The sequence below is a fragment of the Oryctolagus cuniculus genome, chromosome 17, assembly GCF_051225735.1.
Source record: "Oryctolagus cuniculus isolate XC-2025 breed Fujian yellow rabbit chromosome 17, ASM5122573v1, whole genome shotgun sequence".
In the NCBI taxonomy this organism is placed as follows: domain Eukaryota; kingdom Metazoa; phylum Chordata; class Mammalia; order Lagomorpha; family Leporidae; genus Oryctolagus; species Oryctolagus cuniculus.
The window spans coordinates 37603807-37628340 of NC_142883.1; the positions used below are offsets into that span (position 1 = coordinate 37603807).

At 56.8% G+C, this 24534-nt stretch overlaps 1 protein-coding gene and 1 pseudogene across 2 annotated transcripts; one reads left to right on the plus strand and one right to left on the minus strand.

Annotated features, from left to right (window-relative positions):
* Nucleotides 1-758: 758 nt before the first annotated feature.
* LOC149121192 (uncharacterized) lies at nt 759-15716 on the minus strand (annotated as a pseudogene). Its single transcript, XR_016223614.1, has 2 exons — nt 14828-15716; nt 759-11008 (listed from the first exon to the last, which is right to left on the minus strand). The product of XR_016223614.1 is annotated as an uncharacterized LOC149121192 (transcript).
* Nucleotides 14852-22468, plus strand: LHX1 (LIM homeobox 1). The gene is made up of 5 exons (XM_002719250.6): nt 14852-16531; nt 18388-18614; nt 18714-18991; nt 20122-20287; nt 20624-22468. The coding sequence occupies exons 1-5, from the start codon at nt 16362-16364 to the stop codon at nt 21001-21003; spliced, it is 1221 nt and encodes a 406-aa protein (XP_002719296.2). The 5' UTR covers nt 14852-16361; the 3' UTR covers nt 21004-22468.
* Nucleotides 22469-24534: the final 2066 nt, after the last annotated feature.

The following is a 24534-nucleotide window of genomic DNA, read 5'->3' on the forward strand; positions in this document are numbered from 1 at the left end:
AGCTGCAGGTGGCAGGCAGCTTAACCCACTGCACACAGCACCAGCCCTAGCTGGCCTGCTTTTAAGGTGTCTTTGTCATGTGAGCCGGGTCTGGGGTAAAGCCACGTCTCATTTTTCCCTCTCCTACCCCCAAGCTCTTATACCAAAGAGGGGACCAAAAAGAACCAGCTTGTGGCCACCTCCTCCAACCGTCATCTTCGTTGAAGAGCCCAGGTCTGGAAGATGTAGCTCAGAGAGGTCAAGTGACTTACTACAGTCACACAGCAAGTGAAAGACAACCAGGACAGTCTGCAGTGAGGGCTGCGTCTGTGAGTGTGTTCTCCCCAGCGAGCCAGGTCCGTGCCCGACTCTGGTTCTCCCCTACCAGGAGGAGGTTTGGTCCTGAATATTTCTTAGCCCAGCATATGCCATGGGGGAGAAGAACTGGCTCATGTTTGATCTCTCAGGCTGTGGGAGACCAGACCATGGAAGACGGTGGAAGAGGGTGAAAGGGGTGGGGTTGGGGACATCAGCTTTAAAAAATCCAACATCTTTTTTTTTTTTTTAATATTTATTTATTTGTTTGAAAGGCAAAGTTACAGATGGAGAGGGAGAGAGAGAAAGAGATCTTCCATCCACTGGTTCACTGTCCAAATGGCTGCAATGGCCAAGGCTGGGCCAGGAGCTTCATCCAGGTCTCCCACGTGGGTGCAGGGGCCCAAGGACTTGGGCCATCTTCTACTGCTATCCCAGGCCATAGCAGAGAGCTGGAACAGAGGTAGAGCAGCTGGGACTCCAGCTGGCACCCCTATGGGATGACAGCATCCCAGGTGGCTGCTTTACCCACTACACCACAGCACTAGCCCCTGAATGAAAGTCTTGAAGTCTAGTCACACACTAACTTGCTGTGTGGCCTTAGACAAACCCTTCTGTTTTTCTCTGTGCGAGGCGGAGAAAAAAATGTCTATGTTAGACTTGTTCCAAAGGTTAGTGAGACAAGGTACTGGAAGAGCACCAAGCACAGCACCTCAGATACACTGGCTGCTCCATAAAGAGCAGTGGGAGCAGAAATCGTTACCCAGGGGCCGAGTCACACAGGAGGGCAAATCCATCGTGCTTGCTCGCTGCCTGCTGGCCTCCCCCTCTTGGTGGAAGGTTACTGGGGGGTCATGCTGCACACCCTGCGTGCACTTTCTAGAAAGAGTCCCCACATAAGAGGCCCAGAGCCCCCGCCCTCACCCCATGTGGCCCCTCGAGTTGGGGGGCTGACGGAGTGGGCGTCTCTGACCTTTCTGATGGCCTGTGTCCCCTTCCAATCAGCAAATTTCTATGATCCAGTGACCTCCCAAAGCCCTGTCCTGCTAATTGTTTTATGATCTTCCCTACAGAGTTCTCTCTCTGCCTTCCCTGTCCCCAGTCCCCTTTCAGTAGATCCTAGTCAAAATAAACAATGTTTATGACCAGAGCAGGATTCAAGGTCTGCCATGCAAACAAATGCAGAGCCCTTTGAAGAGGCCTGGGGGGATCCATCACCTCCTGGGACTGATGCGCCCCAGGCCCGGGAGAGGTGCGTCCCAGGCAGGGAGGGGTACTACCTGGGACGCTGGGCTCCGGATCTCGATTTAGGAGGGATCCTGTGCTGTTTTGGGGGCTCCCTTGTCTGCACCAAGCCTATCCTCCACTGCAAGGGAAGGTTCGGGTTCGGGCTGGAGACATCTACTGTAACCAATAGCAACTCCACCGTGTGTGTGTGTGTGTGTGTGTGTGTGTGTGTGTGTGTAGGTCCCCGCGGGGACTGAGAACTGACTGCATGTGTCACCAGGGGCAAAGGAGATAAAACTAGGGCGGGGGCGGGGGCGGGGGCCACATAAAAAGGCAAATGGAGAAGCAGGAGTCTCGACCTGATCAGGAATCCCATGCTCACCAGGACGGGGGTGCCACAGTGCCACACTGGGACAAAAATCCAAATATCTCAGTGGCCAGCGGCGCTAGCAGGAGACAGGAAGACAGTGGGAATGAAAAGAACCAGACTCCACTGGGAGATCCCCTTGGAGGCCCAAGGGTCAGCTTAGGGAGCACTCCCCCAGGTGAACAGTGATGGCCCTCTGCAGGTGCACGACAGAAGCCCCCCCACACACACACCACGCTTAACCTCCTGCCATCAGAGAAAGGGGCCTGGGGTTGCAGGCTGCATCCTGGTCCTTGCTGCTTTGCCTTCAGCTTGGGTCTAGGCGGGGCTTGGCCTCTTCCTGCACGGTGGCCTCAGGGAGCAGGGTTGTTGTCAAGGAGCCCTGGGACAGCCTGGTGAGCCATTGCTGGAGAATGTTAACACGGAATTCCCCAAGGCCCAGGCCCGACAGCAGCTTTCTGGGCCAGGGCTTTCTTCAGTTGCGGCTCCAGGCTCCGGATCTGGGGCACAGCCCGAGGCCCGGGGCCCTGGCGTGCTCCAGCTCAGGGCTGGGGGAGAGGGAGAACAGTCCTCCCGAGGCCTGTGCCTTATCATTTATCCTGCTAAAAATAGCATGAGAGGCAACAGGTAGGGTGAGGAGCCAGGCGGGAAATGTGTGTGCCACAGCCAAGGTATCTATCACTTTTCTCAGGTGTCTGTGGTATTGTGGACGCGGCATTTAGTTCATGTCGGATGAGCGAGTCAGAGGACGGAAGACTGGAAAGAAAGCAGAGAAGAAGGAGAACTGGAAGCGCAGGCGTGAGCTTTCACAGGATAGAGGTGGTTTGCTCAGGGGCAGGTGTCTGGTGCAGCAGCTAGGATGCTGCTGGGGATGCCCACACCACATATCCGGGTACTGAGCTTGAGTCGCAGCCCAGCTTCTGCTTCCAGCTTCCGGTTACCGTGTTCTCAGATACAGCACGTGACAGCCCACCTTCGGCTGTCGGAGGCATCTGAGGAGTCAATCAGTGGGCGGAAGATCTCTCTCTCTCTCTCTCAATAAATTTTTAAAAATAATTTAGAATTCTAAACAAAAATAAGGTTTGTTCAAAATGGTTGTCTTCCTATATGGAATGGAAATGATTCGGATCGGCTTTTTATGACCTTGCATGAATCCACCTGGGGCTTTGAGCACAGCGTCCTTATTAGAGTGCTTTGCAGACGAGAGTGCTTCAAAAAGTTTGCAGGAAATGGAATTAAAAGACAAGTTTATTGTGTGCAAGAAGTTGTGACGTCTATGCACAGTTGTTCCACAATACACATGTTCCATGACCTTTCTGAACCTCCGTCGTATTTAAAGGTTCTCCGAGGCATAGAACCTCAAGGCTGGAGGGGCCCTGGAGACCACCCAGGGCAGTGGTTCTCAGCCTTGGTGGAACACAGAATCAGCTCTGCCGAGATGAGGCGCTGCAGACGCACGTCCAAAGATAATGGGGCCCCGGCATCTGCATTTTTTGGAAAGGCTGACTCCAGATGGAGTCACTGTGCAGCCAGGACAGACAATCCCTCAACCCCCGCCACGCGCCGCCTCCTCCCCGGTCTAGGCCAGTACCTTCAGCCCTGTCTTGTAAGGTTCTGCCTCTGGATGCAATCACAGATCAAAACTATTCAGGAGAAAGAACTGCGTCCGTATGGAACATGGACAGACTTCTTTTCTTGTACAGCGTCGCTATTTCCATAGCCCTTGCAGGGCACGGCCTTAGGGGTCACAAGTGATCAGCGTGACCTGAAGTACCAGGGAGGATGTACGTAGCTTACAGGCAGGCACTGCACTGTTTCATCTGAGGCATTTGAATGTCTTTAGGCTGCGGTGTCTGCAAATCCTGGAACTGAACCCCCCGGGAATGCAGAAGGAGAGTGTACTTCCCAGATGCAGAGACAGGCCCCGAGGCAGGTGGCCCAGGCTCACACGGCTGACTGGCAGCAGAAGCAAGACCAGAGAGACTGCTCAGGTGTCCTCTGGGACACGTTTGTGAAACGCACAAACATGAAGGAGCGCCTGTGCTGGGGCCCAGCTGGCCCGCGCCAGCATTTCTGTATTCCTCCCCTCGGAGGCCAAGCAGGCTGGCGTCTTCACCCTGCTCCTCCAAGACTTCCATCCTGAAGGTTCAGGGCCACACCGGGCAGACACACACAGTCCCTAGCTCAAACACTGCCCTTCCAAGGTCTGCAACCTCGGGAAGTCACAGGGTGCTACTCATTCCTTGGCCAAACGGAGCACGCGAGTGAGCATCAGTGTTTGTGCATGCATAAATGTGTGATTGTGCTGCAAAAGGCTCATGGAGTGGTGGGTGTTGTGGTCCAGCAAGTTATACCCTGCTTGGAAAACCCACATCCCCTATGGGACTACTGGTTCAAGTCTAGGCTACTCTGCTTCCCAACTAGCTCCCTGCCAATGTGCCTAGGAGGCAGCAGATGATGGCCCAAGTGCTTGGGCCCCTGTCACTCTTGTGGGAGACCCGGATAGAATTTGGCTTGGCCCAGGCTTGGCTGTTGTGGGCATGTGGGGAGTGAACACCAGAGGATGGAAGATCTCTTTCTCCCTCTCTGTCTCTGTCTTTCAACTAGATGAAGAATAAATGTTAACAACAACCAAAAAAAAAATTAAACATTTGTTTTGGTGCAAAAATTTTTGAAATCCATTTTTATAATCCACATTTTTCACAAGCTTCTTGAAAACCAATCATGTGTGGAATTTTTTTGGGCACCAAAACTCACCTTTTAATTCCATTTTCTGCAAGCCTTTGGAAAGCCCCTTACATACGGCTGCTCAGCTGCTGTGCAAAGGAGTCCCTGTGTGTGGAGGCATGTTGGGACGTGGCAGTAGCACACGTACGTGTGTGAGAAAAGGTAAGAAATGTACTGAAGATTTGGAAAGGGTGCCTGGTGTGTGCGTCGCTGCGTGTATCCACGGCTGTGTATCCGAACGTAACAGCATCGACTTTTACTGCTGAAGATGTACGACACTGCACACACAGCTGGCTGGCCCTGCGCCTGTGTGACCCGCAGCCTGTGTGCAGGGTGCAGGTTTACTGGAGAGAGAACAGTTTCTGCTGTTTCTATCACATTTCTCCGAAGTCATCACTGGGAAATGTATGTGTCGGAAACCGGTATCTTTCATGCCTAACTATATCTCGCCGTCTATAAATGAAACACGATACTGTGCCGACCAAGATGCTACACATTAACGTTGTTTATCATTGATAGAATTAAATAACCCATGCAAGGCCCCAGTAGCATTTCTTACGATTTTATTTAACACTGTTTTGGCCAGGCAGCATTTGGCAAATGTGCGCGTCCGCTGTAGATGACTGAATCACACGTTTGTAGGATGTAACGCACGCACAACACGTGAGGCTAACAGAGGCGCACCGGCTACAAACCCCAGCTGGCCCCATTCTCCTGAGGCTCACCTACACCCCCTCCCCCAGCCCTGATTAAAACCCACCCCTTCCCACCTCTCTGGGCAGGCAGTCCCTGCATTTGTGGTAAAGGCAGACAAAGAGGAAGGTGAGGATTTGGGGTTGGGGAAGAGATAACACTCTAAGACGTGGTCTCTGGAATGCGCCTACTCCTCCCCGTCAGGCCCACGCCCCTGCATGTGTTAAAACAGGGGCACCAAAGGAAGCATTCCCTAGTTCCTGAGAAAGAAGAACTGGAGCAACGTGTGTGTCCATGCAGCTGTACAGCCTCCTTTAGGCGACTTGTACACAGGAATGGTTCCCTGCTTCCTATTTTTTACGGGAAAGCCAGATCCTACCTAGAGCCCACAGGAGAACCGCCCGCCCGGAGTCTCAAGCCTGCCCGTCCTCCTTCCCAAGTGTGCGCCAACAGTCAGGACAGTCAGCCGGCTAGAATGGACGAGAAGGGACTAGAAGGAGAGCTTCCCATGTGGAGTTAGGGTCTGTGGCCACCAGGCCCAGCCTGAGCAGGAGCAGGATGGTGGCAGAATCACAAAGGAACGTCAAAGGAGCTGCAGGTGCCTCCTCCCCAGCCACTGGGCAGGGGAGAAACTGCATTCGGTCCCCAAAGGTGATGAAGAAATGGCACTCGTAGGTCTCCCCACATCGGCCGAGGTTGTCACCTCCCGAGAGTCAGGGCCCAGATTGCACACTCAGCCTCAGAGCTCCGCTCCTGCAGGACCCCGACTGAGACAAGGAGCTCCTCCCTCTGCCCGCTTGCCTGTGTTCTGAGTCTCTCCCGTTGCCTTTTTTCTCCTACCGAGATCCCCTAGGCTGCGTCCAATTTAAGCTGTGTTTGGCCTCATTCCGCCCCCATTCCCCAAATCCTCTGCCACCAGCACCAAGGCAGCCACTAGAACCATCTTTTCAGACAGCCCTGGCCCCACTGCACCAGCAGAGACATTGAACGACCTGCCTGGGGACAGCTGAGTGTCGACCCCAGAAAGAATGGTATCATGCTCACACTTCACACTGCTGCACGGTGCCAGGGGCTGGCCCCTGAGTGAGTACTGAAGGAAAAAAGTTTCCTAACATTTGTATGCAGAGCGAGAACAGTGACAAACACCCATCAGGGTGTGCACTCCCCAACACACACATACGCACACACACACACACACACAGGCAACCTGTCCACGCAGACAAAACCATGAATCATCACCGCGGCTGAACATTTTAGCGTTCAGTAATATTCTCAGAGGCCCAAGGTTTTCAGCCAAATCCCAGGTCTGTGCACAAGGACACTGCATAAATCCCTCCCCTTATGAAAGGCCAGGCTGAGCAGATGGGACCACTCTTAAGTAAACTGTAGAGCCCTCCCTCAGCCTTCTGGGAAGGGGCAGCAGGGGGCCAGCCCTAGCAGCCGGGAGAGCAAAGAGCCAGGAGCTGTTAATTCTGGGGCTAATGCTCACATCTCCAACTTATCTCTTGGAGATGAGGTGTGCGTCTGACCACGCAATCCTCCCCTTCTCTCCCCCAAGAGGAACTCAGACCTGGAAGTCAGATAGAGGAGGCTGCTGCAGCACAGGTGCCGGCCAGAGGTGGGAAATCCAACAGGAGCATGGGGGAGCTGGGCCAGGGCTAAGAGGAAGGGAGAGACAGGAGGGCCCTTCAAACCCACTTTCTTCCAGTGCTAAGTCTGGGGAAATAACCTCACGGCAACTCCACTCTTGGAGACCCTGTCTCATTAATATTTATTAAACCAAAGTTTTTTTTTTTTTTTTTAAGCAGAGAAGGCCAGGTAATTACACACTCAGCGGAAGGGGATGGCATCTCTGAGCCTTCCTTCACCCTTTTTCCGTGGCCCCCACACACAACACAGGCCCAGTGTAGATCCTGTTGCCTCCCAGCCCCTGCTCATGCCCCCAGGTATAGCAGGAAGACTCAAGGCAGGTAGATGGAGAGAGACAGACTCGGCCCTCCGGGTGCTCACCAGGAGATGCATGGACTGTGAAATTGCACCAGGGCTGGACAACTCACCACCACATTGCAACCCTTGGGGTACTGAAATAATTAACTTGCTAATCAGCTACACCTTGCTCTCTCCTTTCTTCCTGGAAAAAAAAAAAAAAACAATTGCAAATCACTTTCCCATCAGGTTCCTATGTCAGTCACTTGGAGGCCAATGATGCTTTTGAAGAAATATACTCTCTGCTGCCGTACAGACGGAAATGGGTCACACCAAGTCGGGCCTCCTCCTCTCCCCACCCCTTCCCTCCATGTACGGGGTGGTGGGGCGCACAGGCTCTGTCTGGAGATGCAGGCTTTTTTCCGTCCACAGCACAGAGCTTTTCCATCTCTGCTAAGCTTCAGCTTTCTTGCTGCCGGCTCTCTTTAGCCTGCTTGCTGGCGCTAAACAGTCCAGATCTACGTGGAGCAAAGAGGATTGATTAGAATCGTCATAATAATCCCTGGCATTCGTCCGGCTTTAGCATGTGCAAAGTGTTTTCACACATTATCTCCCCAGGCCAGGGGAGGTTGGAGCTGCAAGGGACCTCGGCAGTCATTTAGCCCAATCCTCTTGTGGTGCAGACGGGGAGACTGAGGCTCAGAAAGGTTAAAGGCCAGGGTCTTTGAGGCCGGGTCCCCAGGCTCACTGCCTAGGGATCCTGTGTTGTGTCCGATGCTCCGGCAGGCGATAAATAGCTCCACAGAAGATAGAAACCAAGACCCGCAAAAAACTAAGAGTAGAATTGAGAATAAACAAAAGCAACTTCGGTAAGAAGTGACTTGGGGGGTTGGAGTGGGGGAACACGGATCATGGTGGTCCAGACTCCACCTCTGTCTCTCCGCCCCATCATCTTCCCAGGGTTAGAAACGGGATGTTATGCAGTTTGGGATCTAAGCTTCATTGGACTGTAGATCTTGGGGCGGGGAGTTTTTCTTAGATTCAGATCTAGCAACTGCTATACTCTCCAGGTCTGCTGCATCAGGGGCTGTGTGTGTCTACCCAAGACACAGGACAGAGCGGCGAAAAGCAGGCATCCTGATCCTTTCACAGATCAGATGAGTTCCAAATTAATGGCCCTTTCCCCGCAAGACTCTGAGCAGGTTAAAACAAGATGTCTGGTAAAGGGGGCGTGCACGGCGGGGGGGGGGGGGGTGCCTGGAAGCAAAACCTAAAACAGGAAAAGGAAGCAAGACCGATGTGCAACTGTGTCAGGAAAATGCTTGCTGTCAGTGGTGCATGTGGGTTTGGCCAGGGGTCTCCGTGTTTTCTCGGGGCTGCCGTGTCCCCACTGCCTGCGCCCGTTGGAGGGTAAGCGGTTCCTTTGTGTGTTCGTTTATTACTAAGCCCAACTCTTTTCCCTCTAAAACTCCTTCTTCTCCCTGTTGAGCTGACCATGCTGCTGGATTTATGAAGAGAGATGTTTGAGCAGAAATCCCCCAGAGTGTCCCATCAGCCCTAAATCCCAGGCCCGCTCACCCCCCCAAGACCCCGTGACACACAGCATGCCAACACGGCTTCCTCTTGCCTATGCATTAGCCATCCATTGTGGCAACCTGACATCTCTCACACATAAAACCGTAAGAGAGAAATAAAATATCTGCCTCTTGGCGAAAATAAAGCTTTGCCTCCCTCCTGATGTATAGGATATAAAATAAAGCCGCCGCTCCGATAGTGGCTTTTCCTTATGCCGGAGTCGCCTTTGCACACACGGAGACAATGAAGACGGATGGTTTGGGACGAGGCCCAGCCTCCTGGGGCCGCCTTCACCCTCTTTTATTATCGTCTCTTCCCCCCTCCCTGCCTTCTTCTTTCTTCTTCACTTTCTTTCCTTTCTGGCTTGGATTTGCCTTTTATATGCCCTTCTCTCTCTTTCCTCTGGAACTTTGTTCCTCCTGCTTGACAGAGACGGCGAGCCAAGTTTCTCCCTTTCTTGGTCATGCCGGCCATCTCCTCGCCTCCCCCGTCTGTCCAGCCCCAGCTCTCCCTGGGCCACCAGCCCCTAGGACTAATTTTGCTTTTACTGCTTGGGGATTTGCTTTGGTCAAATGTACAAACGTTCCCAAGGGACAATTAAGGACACATTTAGTGGTAGAGGGGGGGCTTTTTTTTCTGGGGAGCTGCTCTCCCCCTCCTTCTTCTCCCTGGGCAGGGTGGATTATGGATCTCAGCATTTGTTTGTTTAGCCTCTGAGGGGGTCCACAGAGCAAAGCTGCCACCTCATGGGGGTGAGAGTTGACAGTCACCTTCCAAAGCCGCATCAGCTGATGCACTGTGGGCCTTGGGCCCCTCTGCAACTCAGCTCCCAAGGGACTGATCCAGATTCGACACCTTCTCCGCATCTCCGTTCCCTAGTCCTGGGAACTGAGGGTGCCATGGGGGGAGCAGAGGCGGGTCCTCCCCATGCCCCCACAGAGAGATGGGAACTGGCCCCGCTGAGGTCACACAGGCACAGAGACCTGGCTGCCTTTCTGCCCTCCATGCCGGGTGTCAACCTTTTTCCTTCTTTGTCCCTGCAAGCCTCTCTCACCATTACCAGGTGGCAACTGGACTACTCTGTACTTCTGTCCCTCCATCCTGTCCAAGTAGGTTTGTTCAGAAGCTGTCCCTATCCTCCCTCGACCCCATCCCGTCCACCTCATACCAACCTCCCATGTCCATGCTAGGGACAGCAGCTCACACGCATCCCACCCAGGTCCTGGGAAGAGCAAAGGGAGACTACAAGCCCCTCGCATGGGGTCTTCAGTCCTGGCGCAACAACACACGCATTGCCCAGTGGCAGGAAATGCCCGGCAGTGGGGGGCTTTCAGCCCCCCAAGCTTGCGGTCCCCAACAGGAGGGCTGTAGATGTCCCTGTGCCTGGGAGCAGGGGACCTCTGTTCCTACTGCCCAAACCTGGAGGAGTGAGGCGGCAACATCCACTGAACTCTGCCCACCGTGGGGGAAGAGGACCGAGGACTGCCAAGTCCAAAGGGAACGCAGCCCCAGCCCCAGGGGTGGTTTTCTCGGGGACCCCTCCCTGCTCCGGATATCTCTCCAGATATCGGCAGCGCCCACCGCCATTAGGTAGGGGGAGAGAGTCAATTAGCGAGAGGATTAATTACCGAGAGGCACAAGCCCCGTTTGTCTTCCTTGCCGGGTGTGAGTGTGCGCTCAGACGGAGGAACACGGGCACGCACCCAAATACACATTGTTGTCACGCCGTCTTAGACGTTTTATTTATTTGTTGGATTCCTGCCCGGAGCCGCTCACACGCTCTTCCACGGGCGCTGAGTCTCCCACCGAATAGACCGCCAGGGAACGCGCCCGCCGCGCGAGCCCTGGGGTCCTGCCCTAGCAGCGCCGGAGCGACTGCATCTTCCGGGGGTCCGAGCCCCTCCTCGCTGCCTCTTCTGGAGGCTTTTTTTCCATTTCTTTGGCTCCACTTCTTCACGCGTTCTGCTGCTCACCCCCGGCCCTTCATCCCTGCTGGCTTTCCTGCGTTTCTTCCCCTTCTCTCGGTTTTCGCCCTTATTCACTTTTTTCTTCGCTCCTTGCTTCTCTCATCCGGTCTCTTCCGAGACCGTCCCTGTCCTGTGGTCGCTCCGCGCAGGGCGCTGACTTGCAGTCGAGATCGCCACGCTCGACCTCGCGGCTCCACACTCCCGCAGCCCCGCACCCCAGGTGCCTGCGGCCCTTGTGGGAAAGCAAGCGTTGTTTACTCAGGCCGAGCGTGCACCGTGATACTCAGGCTGAGTGCGCACCCTGATGCTCAGGCCCTCTGCAGCCTGGTCCCGGCTTTGCCGGTCCCCTCACACATAGGCTGACCAAGCCCCTACCGGAAAACGTGGCTAGGGGCAAAGTGCACTCTGGAGCAAGGTGGCCAGCTCGCCCCTTGGCCTCACTTCCACACAGTGCACTGACCCAGGAATCTCCGGCAAACCCCTAACTTGGGTTCCCTGCCTGGGAATGCAAAGATAACATCCACCCTTCCTTCTGCCCCAGCCCCTGAGCTCCTGCCTAGGCGGTTCCGGGGAGAAAGAAATTGCGGAAGTACAGCACACAAGTAGATCGGTTCCATGAGCAAGGAGCTGTGATGGAGAGACAACCTGAGCCAGAGGAGCTCCAGAAAGGGGGACAGAAGTTCGCGATCAGGTCTCAGGGACCCCAGCCTAACTGCTCCCTGCGTATCAGTAGCCACATCCTCACCCAGGGAGTTCGTGAAGCCTCCACCAAGGGCGGCATCCAGGGGCGCACAGGCTCCGCTCTTCCTTCCTTGTCCTGGACCTGCGTGGCTGGGGTGCTGTGGATCCTGGTTGTTCTGCACAGGTTAACCCCCCAGAGCCAGCTCTGCCCCCCCCCAAGATGCCTCCCTCTTCTTCGCACTTTGCTGGGGACGGTGGGCTGGACAGGCACGCTATGGGAGAGGAGGGAAGTGGCCGGGGACAGCCCTAGCTCTGGGGACAGTCTCAGACTGTGACTGGGTAGGCTCATCCATGGGACCAGGAGTCACTGGGCAACGTGGAGAGGAAGGAAGGGCAGGGAGGCTTGGGACCAAAAAGGCAGCGGGAGGCAAAGGGGTGCAGGAGGGGGAGCCTTCAGCTCCCCAAACTGTCGGGGGTCAGGCGGGGGTGGGTAGAACACTCTCCATCCCCATTTCTGAACAGCGCTCCCTCCCCTGGGGAATTGCGAGGCCAATTTCTGGGCCCTCTGGGGCCTTTTCCAGAGGTCCTAGGAGTGGAGAGGTGCGAATTCTGCGGGCCGCTGAGCCATCGATGGTCCGGCCGGCCGTTAAGCTTGAGTCTGTGTGACAGCGTCAGCAGTGGACCCGTCCTGGAGCAGTGGACGCACCTTGGTGGGGCGCTGGGTTGGCAGGTGCTTAGGGGCGCAGGAGGACGCAGACAATAAGCGCGGCCTCGGTGGAACAGAGCAAGGTCGCCGCTCTTCGCCTAGAGTACCTGGTTTAAATGCTTTGGAGACGGCAAGTTTAGAAAGCTGGATCTGTTTTCTCTCCTTGTCTGAGACTGATTACTTTTAAAACTCAAGCTCAATGGAAACGGAAAAAAAAAAAAAATTAGTGTGCTGTCGCCCTAGAGGCGTTAAATCTGGACTTTAAACTTAGACCCGGAGCCAAGAGACGCGCCTTGGATTGCGCTCCTGGACCCCTTGTAGACGCGGATCTGTTTACCGCGCCATCTGGACACTCCAGCAAGCGGAGCGCTGAGAGCTAGAGGCAGCATCCTGGCCCAGACCCCAACTCCCCTTCCGCGCTCGCCCACCAGCAGGCAAGGGCCTCTTGGTCCCACACCTTAGTCCTGAAGACTCTGCACCCCAAAACGGATGGCGCAACCTTCTCCAGCCCGCCAGAGAGAGGCGGCCGGCCTTGGACTGGGGGAAGAGTTGTTGGCAGCCTGGTTCAGCTGTCGCCCAGTAGGGCTTCGACGGCTGCCCCCAACCCCCACCCCTGTGGCCCCTCTGCTTTGCATGAGAAGGAGCCCAGCTGGGGCGGGGGCGGGGGCGAGCCACCCGGGACTGGGGCCGCTATAGATTCCGGAAAGGAGCGGTTGGGTCGAGGGCACTAGCGGCGAGCGCGGGACAGCTGGGGGAGGGAGGAGCGAGGGGGCCGCTCGGCTGCATCGGCTCCTCCCCGCAGGCCTTATCCTACGCAGCTGGCTGGAGGCGCCTCCGATCCAAGCAAAGTGAAGAGCCCGCGCCTCGCCGATCTCTGCGACTTCGGGGGTACCAGAGTACCGGGCGCGGGTCGGCTTGCTCCAGGCGGGGTCGGATCCGCAGAGGGAGCGCAAAGCCAAGTCCGAGCCCGCAGAGCCCGCCCGCTAGGTCTGAAAACCGTCTTGTGCACACCCTGCCTAGCCCTGAGTCCGGTCTTTGGAAGAGAGAGGCGCGGGGGACTGGTGCGCACGAGCTGATCAACTTCTCGCGCAGTCCAGCCAGGAGTGTGAGTGTGGGGGCGGGGCGGGGGGGTGCGTAGAAGACGTTAGGGGCATGGTCCCGGGAGGTCGGGGCTGGGCGGAGCGCCAAAGAGGCGCGCGGCGAGCCCGGGCGGCTTCGCTTCTCAATGAAAAGGTGACGCCAGCTGCAAGGCGGGGGCTTCCTCGGGCGCCTCGAGGTTGCGGTGCGGTGCGGACGGCAGCCGGAGCGTAGGAAGAGCCCTTACTAAAACCCAGCAGCCCCACTGAGCCCACGCCAAATTCGCTGTGGCCGCTTCCCGGTTCGTCCGAAGAGGGTACTGAATTTTCCGAGCGGGATTCCCTTCCAGCCCAAATTCATTGCAACTCCGTTTCTGCACGCATTTTCCGCCAACCTGGTCCCAGGCCCGTGTGGAAAGTCTGGCCCCGGCATAGCGAGAGGGGTCAAAAGGCCAATTCCAAAATGCCACCCTTGTTCTCATCCATACTAAGGCCAAATACAGCCTCCTAAATCCCCCTCTCAGTAACGAAATTAAGGAGCAAAAATGGGACCGCCTTCCGCACTACTACGTTCAGACCCCACCTGGGGAGAAATCCGGACTAAACCTGGAAAACTGCAGCCGAAACGGATTTTGACTTAAGTGCGCCAGGAAACTGGAGTAATTCTTTAGGGCCAGGGCTGCCGATACCCAAATCCGCCCCCCACATTAGGTCAAGTCCGCCCCGTCGGTGGTGGGCCCCAGTGTGTGTGTCCAGAGCGAATTTAGGAAGGTGCGGGCTCCCTAAGCAGTGGGCATCGCAAGATAGGTTCGGCTGTTGTCTGCAGAAGCTGGGGCCAGCCTGAAGCCTGGGGAGGAATGGAAGCCGGACACCCTCCGTCTGTGCAGGGTACACCCCAATCTACTGATGTACCGCAGGCCCTCGTGGTGCCCCTAGGGTCCCCCTCCTTCCCACCACCGCAATCCCTACATCCCCCTCCCGCCCCCCGCCGCGCGCGATGGAGCCCCGCGGTTTCCCGCCTGGTCGTTTGTTTTTGTTTGCAAAAGGTGTCTCCGGATCACAATTTTCTCACAACTTCTCGCCAGGGTGGCAACTTCCCACCCGAGGCTCTTCCCCACCCACTCCTTCCCCACCTCCAGGGCGCTGCACCTCCGGTCTCCCCCGCCCCCACAAGCAGACCGCCTGAATCAACTTTCCAAGAGCGCGCCGCGGGAGGCAGACACCCAGATCTCCCGGAGCCCCGGCCCCTGTGGACTTTGGATGGACCGGGGGAGGGCGTACCAAAAGAGGAGCGGGAGGAGGGAGATCCTGCTGCCAAGCTCCCCCTACCCCTCCAAAGACAGGCGCTGTGCCGGGGGGCAAACTTCCAGGCGGAGAAAGTACGGAGGTGAGGCGCAGACAGGCAGAAATGACAGCGCCCGCGAGACTGCAAAGCCAAACAGTGCACCGGGGCTGCCGGACCCAGCTGCACCCCAACCTTGGACGAGGCTCGGTCTTGGATGACCCCACCCTCCCGCAGAGCTCTGGCCTCCGCCTGTGCCTATTCCCGCCCTCTCTCGGTCCCTCCCCCCCGAGACCGACGCCTTACCGGAGCAGGAGGGGGCCCGGGTACCTCGCCGCCCGCCGCCTGCGCCGCGCGCGGCCGCGGGTGCTGCCGCCACTGATCCTCGAAACGCGGTCTCCCCGCACTCTCCCGGGCCGGGGGACGCAGAATGGTTTACAGAGGGACCGCGAGGCGCTGATTGGTCACCGGCTGCCGTGACGTCGTCGGGCGCTGCATTAAGGCGAGGGGGCTTGCAGAGCTCAGCCAACAGCCAGGAGCAGTGACCGAGCCGCCGGAGCTGGGGAGAGACGCGCCGGGGCAGCGGACTGGGCCAGGAGACCAGGGACCGAGGGACGCGCGCCCGGGGAGAGCCAGCAACGAGCCGTGGCCCGGGCGGCGACAGCAGGCGGACCGCGGAGCTGCTCCAGCCGCCAGCCTACTGTGGCCGCTGCACCAGGACATTTTAAAAAAGCTCTCAGGCCGGCCCCCTCCCCTCGACTCCTTTCGCGGCAAAAGAGGAAAAACAAAAAGGAACGAAACCCAGATTTGCCACTACAACGAAAAGAGAGGGGGAAAAGGAAAAGAAAAAAAAAAAAAAGTCGAGCGACTGTGGGGTTGGATGCAGGCAGGCGGAGCGCGGGCCGAGCGATGCGGGGCTGCGCGCCCAGGCAGCCGCGAGTTGTGACTGGAGCCACCGTACGTAGCCAGGCGCGGTGAGAAGCCAGCCAGAGTCTCCTCCTCTCAGGAGCCTGGGCGCTGGGAGGGCTGCCCCGAGGACACGGAGGCCGGGCAAGCCACAGGCCGAGGTGACTGGGCCCGGGCGGTCGGGAGCGAGGAGTGCGCCTTGGCTGCGTCTGCCCGAAGTTGTCCCTCTCCGTTCCCGACTGACACAAACACTTCTCCAAAAGGAGGGAAACCTAAGCCACAACAGCAATCAACGAGATCCTCCTCCTCCTCCTCCCTCTCCTCCCTCCCGCCCCCCCAACCCCTGCCCCTCCCCCGACCGCTGCACGATGCCGGCAGTTTAGGATCCAAAGCTTCTCCACTCCTTTGCTTCTTTCCTTGGCCTTTTCCCCCCCTTCTTCTTCAAAGAGGGAGGACGCCCTGGCGGCGGGCAGCCCGGCACGCACGCGCCCGCCCTCCTCGCCCGGCAAAAGCAGATGCACTTTGACTTCTGACAGCTCTACCTCAAGCCCGGGAGAACTCAGCGGCGTCCTCCTCTTCTTCTCCGTCTCCGGTTTCTTTCTTTATTTCCTTTCCCGCCGCCGTTCTCGGTGACCTTCATTCCTCCGCGGGCTCTGGGCAGAAGGGTCGCTTCCTCGCGCGCGCGAGACTCCTCCTCCTCGCCCCGCGCGGCTCGTCGGCGCCCTGGGACTCCCGCGCACTCATACTCCGTCGAGGCGCCCCCAGGCCAGCGTCGGCCTCGTTGGCCCCCTTTCGATCTCCTGGCGCGGGTTTTGGATTGTGTCTCCTCTCCTTGGAGGGGCGAGGGAGCTCCTGCCGGTCCTCCTCGGGAGTCGTCCCCTTGGCTCGGCTCGCCCCTCTCTTCTCCGGGCCTCCCCCGACCAAACCAAAGACCATGGTGCACTGTGCCGGCTGCAAAAGGCCCATCCTGGACCGCTTCCTCTTGAACGTGCTGGACAGGGCCTGGCACGTCAAGTGCGTCCAGTGTTGTGAATGTAAATGCAACCTGACCGAGAAGTGCTTCTCCCGGGAAGGCAAGCTCTACTGCAAGAACGACTTCTTCCGGTGAGTCCTTCCCTCCCGCGCCTCGGCTGCTCCCTCCCCGCGGGCCCTTCGCGGCCGGCTTCGGATCAGAGGTCAGCGTGGCCACGGCGGCTGCGTTGGAGCTGCCTCTGGAGAGCGCAGCCAAGTCCGGCGGGCGCCGCCTCCTCGCCAGCTGGCGCGCTGGGCGCCCGGGACGCGGCCCTGCTTGCGTCCTGGAAACTGTGCGTCCCGGCTGGTGCTGCACGTGCCTAGGAAGAAAGAGCCTGAGCCCGCCCCGGCCCGGAAGCCCCTCCGAGCGTGGCAGAGTCCAGTCTTTCCCTGACCCAAGCTCTCCAGCTACGGCGCTCTCCGGGCCTTCAAGGGGGTTCGCCCTTGAGGCTGAGCTTAGAAGCCTGAGCCCGCTCCCTGCCGCTGCCTTGTCGCTCTCTGAACGGTCTTGGCGGGAACCGCGGTGCCTTTGGCACGAAGTGTCCCCGCTGCCTGCTGAGACAGCGGCAGGGAACAGCTCGGCTTCGAGGTCGATCCTGCTGGCGCCAGAACCTTCCCGAAACCCAGAGCGGCCTCCAGGCCCAGCTTTGGGCAAACAGCTGCACCATGGCCTGTGCAGTGTCCCAGCTTTCCCCTGCACCCCCCCGCCCGCCCCCCCCCCCCCCCCCCCGCCACCACCACCACTACTCCAGGCAAGTCGGCCAGACCGCTCCCGAGCCGTCCCAGGCAAAGCGCGTTCCCGGCTCACACCACTTCCAACCGTTGACAAAGCTGAGACTGCGCTCGTTGGAGCCGGGAGACTTTGCCCTACTCCCGTCCTCCGTTTAGCTTTAAATGGCATTTTCTTAAGGTCGCTATTTTGCTACCACATCCACAGAAACACAAGTCAACAGACAACAGGCGCAACCGCGAATTGTTAATTCCGTCATGCGGTTTTGAAATGTACGGGTTTCGCCTGGCTTGGTCTGTGCTTTCTCCAAATTTGTGGTAACAGATCAAAATGGGGAGAGAGAGGCGAGCAGGGAGGGATGCGGAGCCACCCGGGCCGCTTTGCCCAGAGGCCCGGAGCTCTTGGTCCCCAAGGCCGCTCAGGGACGCTTGGCTCGGAGCGATGGGAACGGCGGCGGCGTGGAGCGTTGCACTTGCCGGTACAGCCGAGAGGAAACGCGAGCTGCGCCTTCGCGCTTCCGCCGGCCGCTCCGGGTTTCCTCCACTACGGCTGGATCGGAAACCGTTGCCGGCGAGGCCTGCGCATTGACGGTAGGCTCCCGAGGTCGGACTCTTGCAGAACGCAGCAGGGCGTCTGGAACCCGCTCAGCCCCGCCGCGGCTCCCCGCTTGCACCAATCTGCCGGGCTTCAGGCAGGAACGGGGCAGCAGCCCAGCCACGGCTACCGGGTCTCGCTGCGACCGCATTTGTTTTCTTGCGGTCGGGCCTGGCCTCGCTAAGCCCCAGCTTGTGCGCCGATTCTTTTGCGGGAACGAGAGAGGCGACGCTGGGAGAGAAAAGCAGCGCGCTCCGGGCGTATTTACAGGGCGATCAAATTCGAATTTGACTTTTCCCAAACTAATCGGATACTGAGAGTCCCCAGCCCTCCTTCGCCGTCGCGGCCTTCTTCAGTGACATCCTTCTCCATGGGATAATGCTGGGACTGGGGGAAGCTGGGGCTCCTCGCTCCGACCATGTGTAGCTCCTCTCTCACTTTTCCCTGGTGCGCCGCGCGCTCTCCTGCCTCTTTGCCTGTTTATCCGCCATTCTGCCTCTTTCTCCAACATTGCCCCTCTCATTCGCCACTTCTGCTTTCTACCTCCCCTCTCTTCCTTGCTCTTCTTCCTCCTGGCCCGTCTCCCCGTGCCCATTGCCGACCACCCTGTGCCCACCCCTTGCAGGTGTTTCGGTACCAAATGCGCAGGCTGCGCACAGGGCATCTCCCCTAGCGACCTGGTGCGGAGAGCACGAAGCAAAGTGTTTCACCTGAACTGCTTCACTTGCATGATGTGTAACAAGCAGCTCTCCACTGGCGAGGAGCTGTACATCATTGACGAGAACAAGTTCGTGTGCAAAGAGGATTACCTAAGTAACAGCAGTGTCGCCAAAGAGAACAGCCTCCACTCGGGTGAGCCCCTGATTCCTGGCTCTCCAGGGGTGGGCAGCTGGGTCCTGGGGGAGGAAGGCCTGCCAAGGCTCCCCCTCACCTGTCCTTGCCTCTCCCCAGCCACCACGGGCAGTGACCCCAGTTTGTCTCCGGATTCCCAAGACCCATCACAGGACGACGCCAAGGACTCTGAGAGCGCCAACGTGTCAGACAAGGAAGGGGGCAGCAACGAGAACGATGACCAGAACCTGGGTGCCAAGCGCAGGGGACCACGAACCACCATCAAAGCCAAGCAGCTGGAGACGCTGAAGGCGGCATTTGCCGCCACGCCCAAGCCCACGCGCCACATCCGAGAGCAGCTGGCCCAGGAGACCGGGCTCAATATGCGCGTCATCCAGGTTAGAACCCTCAGGGCATCCTGGCCAGGCGAGAAGCCCCCAGAGTGGAACAGGGGAGCCAATTGGAGGTTGGCAGCGGGCATGGGCTATGCGGTTCCATAGGGCAGAGACCCAGACACACCGCAGCCTCCCCTGTCTTTGAAATGCTGCCCGTCTGAAGTCCCTCTTCTTCCCAGCCAAGGGAAGGAGAAGGAGAGGGAGGAGTGGGGAGCTCAGTGTGGAGGCTGGGGGAGCGGATATTACTGAAGTCCTCTTTGTACACACACCCTACCCCCACCCCAGCCCCGGTTAGGAAGGAGCAGAGAGGATGCTGTGGGTATCAATCAATTCCTCCGGAATTCACACAACTTCATCTCCCTCCAAGTCCTCAGCTCCACTGTTGTGGGTGTCACGGCTCAGTTAGACAAGCCAAGAGCAGAGATTTCCCCTTCAAAGAAAGTTGGGGCATCCAGCGCACAGTCAGCTCTGCCTTGGGCAAGAGTGGCCTGGGGAGGAGAGGCCATCTGGAAGCAGTTGGGCATGGGGTTGGGGAGCTGGGAGGAGGTGGCACAGCACAGGATGCTGGCTGGTGCCTCTGGTCCAGTGCTGCTAGGTGTTGAGTCCGGTGCCTTCCCCCAGGAGGGTTGAGGTGCAGGCACCTCTCAGCAGGAGGTGCCTGGCTGCACCTGTGCCGGGGAATGGGAGGTTCTGTGTGTGTCACGGCTGTGGAGGGCTGTGCTTGGCGCTTGGAAGTTGCGCCTAGGTGAGAAAAGGAGTGCCTGCCGGGGGCTTGGTGTCACCCTCCTTGGGAGACCGAGTGTCAACTGGAGGCGGTGTTTGTCACTATCACCTCCAGGGACAGTGCAAAGGCAACAGTGTGCGGCACTCTTTTGTCGCGGTTTAGTGTCTGTGTGCAGCCCCCAGAAACTGCCTGTGGCGGTGTGACGGTTAGCAACCCCGAGACTACACCGCAACTGCTTCCCTCCGGACAGGGCTGCCTGCCCAGGTTCCCCCTGCCACACACAGCACACACGCACCGTGGAGCCGGAGTGCCACGCGGTAGAGGGCTGAAGGGCTGTACCCCGCGGGCGTCCGGGGTGGGGAGTAGTAGTGGCGGCTCCGCGTCCTCACCCGCGGCCCGTGTGCTTCAGGTCTGGTTCCAAAACCGGCGCTCCAAGGAGCGGAGGATGAAGCAGCTGAGCGCGCTGGGCGCCCGGCGCCACGCCTTCTTCCGAAGTCCACGCCGGATGCGGCCGCTCGTGGACCGCCTGGAGCCCGGCGAACTCATCCCCAACGGCCCCTTCTCCTTCTACGGAGGTGAGTGCGTGGCTGAATGGCGGGGCGCCCGGCTTCGCTGGATGCGGGTGGCAGTGCGCGGAGGGCGCCGCCCGCGTTTTGTGGAGAAGATGCTAGGTGGGCCGAGGTTGGGGGGTAAATCGGGAGGAGGTGGTGAGACCGACGGACGGATTCCCGGTCCAGAGTGCACTAGGGGGAGCAGGGGCAGCGGCTCCAGTGTCTGCGCCGAGCCTCGTCCTGCGCGGCCGGTACTGCGCAGCGCGTTCCCCAGCCTGCTGACGGGCGCGCTTTCGCGTCCTGTCTGCCCCGCGCGTCCCGAGGGCCTGCCCTGACGCCTTGCTCCCCGCCGCCCCGCAGATTACCAGAGCGAGTACTACGGTCCCGGGGGCAACTACGACTTCTTCCCGCAAGGCCCCCCGTCCTCGCAGGCTCAGACGCCGGTGGACCTGCCCTTCGTGCCCTCCTCCGGGCCTTCCGGGACGCCCCTGGGCGGCTTGGAGCACCCTCTACCGGGCCATCACCCGTCGAGCGAAGCGCAGCGGTTCACCGACATCCTGGCTCACCCGCCTGGGGACTCGCCCAGCCCCGAACCCAGCCTGCCCGGGCCCCTGCATTCCATGTCGGCCGAGGTCTTCGGGCCCAGCCCGCCCTTCTCCTCGCTGTCGGTCAACGGCGGGGCGAGCTACGGGAACCACTTGTCCCACCCCCCAGAAATGAACGAGGCGGCCGTGTGGTAGCGGGGTCTCGCACGGTGCGTGAAGTTCGTGGTTGTACAGAAATGAACTTTTATTTAAGAAAAAACGGGGAAAAAAAAAGAAAAAAAAAACACATGAAAAGTAAGGCCACTCGATTTCTCCGGTCTCGGGGACCGCGCTCAAGACTAGGGAGACTGGATGGGAAAAGGGGACACGAAGCAGGATCCAGATCCGCCTGGAGGTGGAACTGGGATCAGCATGCTTGCTGGCAGAACTGGGGCTCCCGAAAGGATTTCTCCCCACCTCCGACCTGGACCCGGCCCCGGATCCGTGCAGAGACCCTCGGGCGGCGGCGGCGCCAGGATGCCCACGGCGGACGCAGACGCGCGCACTGCCGCCCGGTGATGCCGGGAGCCGCGGGGAGGAAGGCCTGGGGCGCAGCCGGGTGCGGGAGGTGAAGCAGTCGGGTCACTCCCAGGCAAGCCGTGAGGGTTCTAGCTCTGGGATTCGCTCATTAGCGTCTCAGTGCAGCGACAGCGGCAACAAACTCTTATAGCTTCAGAAACACCGACCTGCTGTGCATCAGGTGGGACTCTCTCTATATATATTTTTTGTCTATCTGGGTTTTTGGTTTTTGTTTTTGCCAAAATTGCAAAATCTTAAATGTAAAGCCCTCAGTCTCAACTCTTCTACCTTCACAAAGCTCTACACACACAGAGACACACACACTGGATAGGACGGTCTCCAGTCAGACCTCAGTAAAATGACTTGAACATCAGCTGTACAAGAAAAAGTATTCTACCTTCACACACAAAAAGTAAAAAAAAAAAAAAAAAGACTATTGAACTAAAACAGTCAACTGTTTACGTATAAATGTTAAATTCAGGAGTTCAGTGTTTTACTAATATATCCTGTTTTGAAACCTCTTGTTCAAAAACAAAATGTTTTGAGCAATCAACCAAAATTGTTCCTTTTCTTTTCCTGTAGATGTTCTGACAGATTTGCAGGGCTCACTGTGCTAGTATGTAAAAAAAAAAAAAAGTGTTGTTTACACGAGGCAAAGAGAAAACACGATATTCAGACAGTTGCCAAATAGAATAATTATAGCACAAATACTGTAAAGGTGCGTGGCACCAGCAACCTGAGAAAGTGTTAAAAAAAAAAGTGTTACAAGGTTTAAAAAAAAAGAAAAACCATCTTTGCTAATTTTTAGTCCTGTTGAACATTCATGGAATTGTTAATATGACTTATATAGACCCACACAGGTTTTATTTTTGTGTCTTTAAAATAAAAGTCCAAAAATATTTAAATTTTATGGTCAAATATGCAGTCAACAGCTGCTACTTTTTTCTTTATATATTAAATTTCTCATATGTCTTTTATTGTTCTAATAAACCTAAGCTTGTGTGACCTCCAGTGCATATTAGACCATTCACTGTATGAAAGAAAACATGTTGAATAAATTTGTGAGTTTTTAATAAAAATAGAAAATCTGATGTTTAGATAATTGGTGTGTTATTCGATGTTTTCAATAACTAGATTGGAACCCTGATGGGGAGCTGGCTGGGCCCTGGGAAGCCAGGAAGAACAGAGGCAGGATTGGGATGATACGTTGTTGCCTTGGCTGTGTGGTGGCAGCCCTTTGCTAATGCCAAGCCAAGGTTTCTTGCACTGCTTCCTGCTGTTGTTAAGTACAGATTTGCATTCCGTGGCTTTAACTGATACAGTTGAAGAGATGTTGGCTGATATGTTTAATATACAACTTGAAATAGAAATCAAATCCATGGCTCAAAATGAGTGGTCTCAGACTGTGATGAGGCATGCTAAGGGAAGCGTTCTCCTCCCCTCTCCCAACACATGCAAAATCCTGGGAACACTGGGAGAGGTGGTCCTTTCCAGCTTCAATTCATTTTCCACAGATGATCCTGCTTTCGAATTTGGTAGTTTGAAAGATAACAAAGTGGATGTACACCATAGCTGGAAATGAAATACTTTAATCCCTTTCGCAGAACTGATAGGAAATTGTTGTTTCATAGTTATGTGTTACATTTGAAGTTTCCAAGAAAGAAAACTGTTTCGCCTGGCAAAGGATACGTATTCAGTTTCTCTGAAAAATGACCACAAATAACTAATATAGAAATCAAATTTCAACTGGGCGTTGCCAATAGGTTCTGAAAAGTAGTTCAATCCCTTCTAAGGCTTCATTAGACATGAAAGAAATTTGAATATTTTATCTACTGTGTGGGTATATGTGTGTGTGTTCATGTCAGACAGTAGCAAAGTTCCAGAATTTCTTTCCCATTTCACCTAGATTTCTGTCTGGATTATTTACTTCCTTATTTTTTAAAAATCAAAGGTTTCACATTAAATGGTATGTAATTTTCAGTGCTGTTTTCAGATTTTGTTAAGACGCAGCCAAGTTTCTCCCGCGGAAGCGACTTTAAAATAAGCAATATTTCACTGCATCCATATGATAGTTTATCTAATGGGGGGGGGGTGACAATCAGGCAGAGATCTGAGTGTGTTCTTTCTGAAATGAAGATTTATGAAATGCAAGAGAGACTTTTCAAACTCCTAGCTTTTGGATGCAGCACACTTCTTTCTCTGCTTTCTTTGCAATCACTGGACCGGCTTCTCTTTTTTGCCCTTTTAGCGTTTATATATATTAAATCATAGCTCATGTATTCATCATAGCCATGACTCTCTTCCTCTTTAAAGACACACTCATTTAACTGAATGCACGCTCATTGGGAAGCTGCATTTTCCTATCAAGGCTACTGAATTATTTAGCAGCTTTATTGTGGAATCAGGGTGTTGGGTAAGAAGCGTTTCAGAGTTGAGCACTCGGAGTGGATTCGCACTCCGCCGCTGCCGCTCCCCTCTGCGCAGTGCCGTCGACTCTGACGGATGCCCGAACAGGTCGGGAGTTTGGAGCCGGGGGGCCCGGGAAGACGTGGTCTTGAAGTGCCAGGGACGGTTCCCCTGCCCATCAATCCCGCGTTGCCCATCGCCGGCGCCGCGGTGCGGGGAAGCGCACCACTGCCCCTACGCCGAGCTCCTGGGAGAGGCTCGCGGACAGCAGGAAAGCGTCCCCGCGGTCCCCTGTCGCCTGGGAGGGCAGCCTGCTCCTCTCCGCCGGGCTTGGCAACCTGGTTTCTCCCTGCGGCCATCTTAAAACCGCCACCTCTGTGCCTCCCGCCACCTGCCCTCCGGGTTCCAGAGGCCGGGAGCGGCCACTGCAAAGACGCGGCAGCCCACCCACCCAACTTCTCCTGGCTGGCCAGGGCAGGGGGCGCTGCTCTGGGAGCTAGGCAAGGTTGGGAAGGAGCACAGGGGGAGATTCAAGGCAAGCACGGCGGCCAGGGTTTGCAACGGGACGGTGGGAAGGGGTTAGGAGGTGTCTGGGAGGCTGTGGGGACCCTGGGTTCCATAAACTCTTGAAACTCCAGGTTAAGTTATCAGGGACTCGTGGGGGAGAGGACTAATGTCAGCCTGCCTCCCCTATGCTGTTCCTACACCTGCCTGACTTGTTGCAAAGGGCAGAGAGAGGCGTGTTCTTTAGGGGCACTGCTC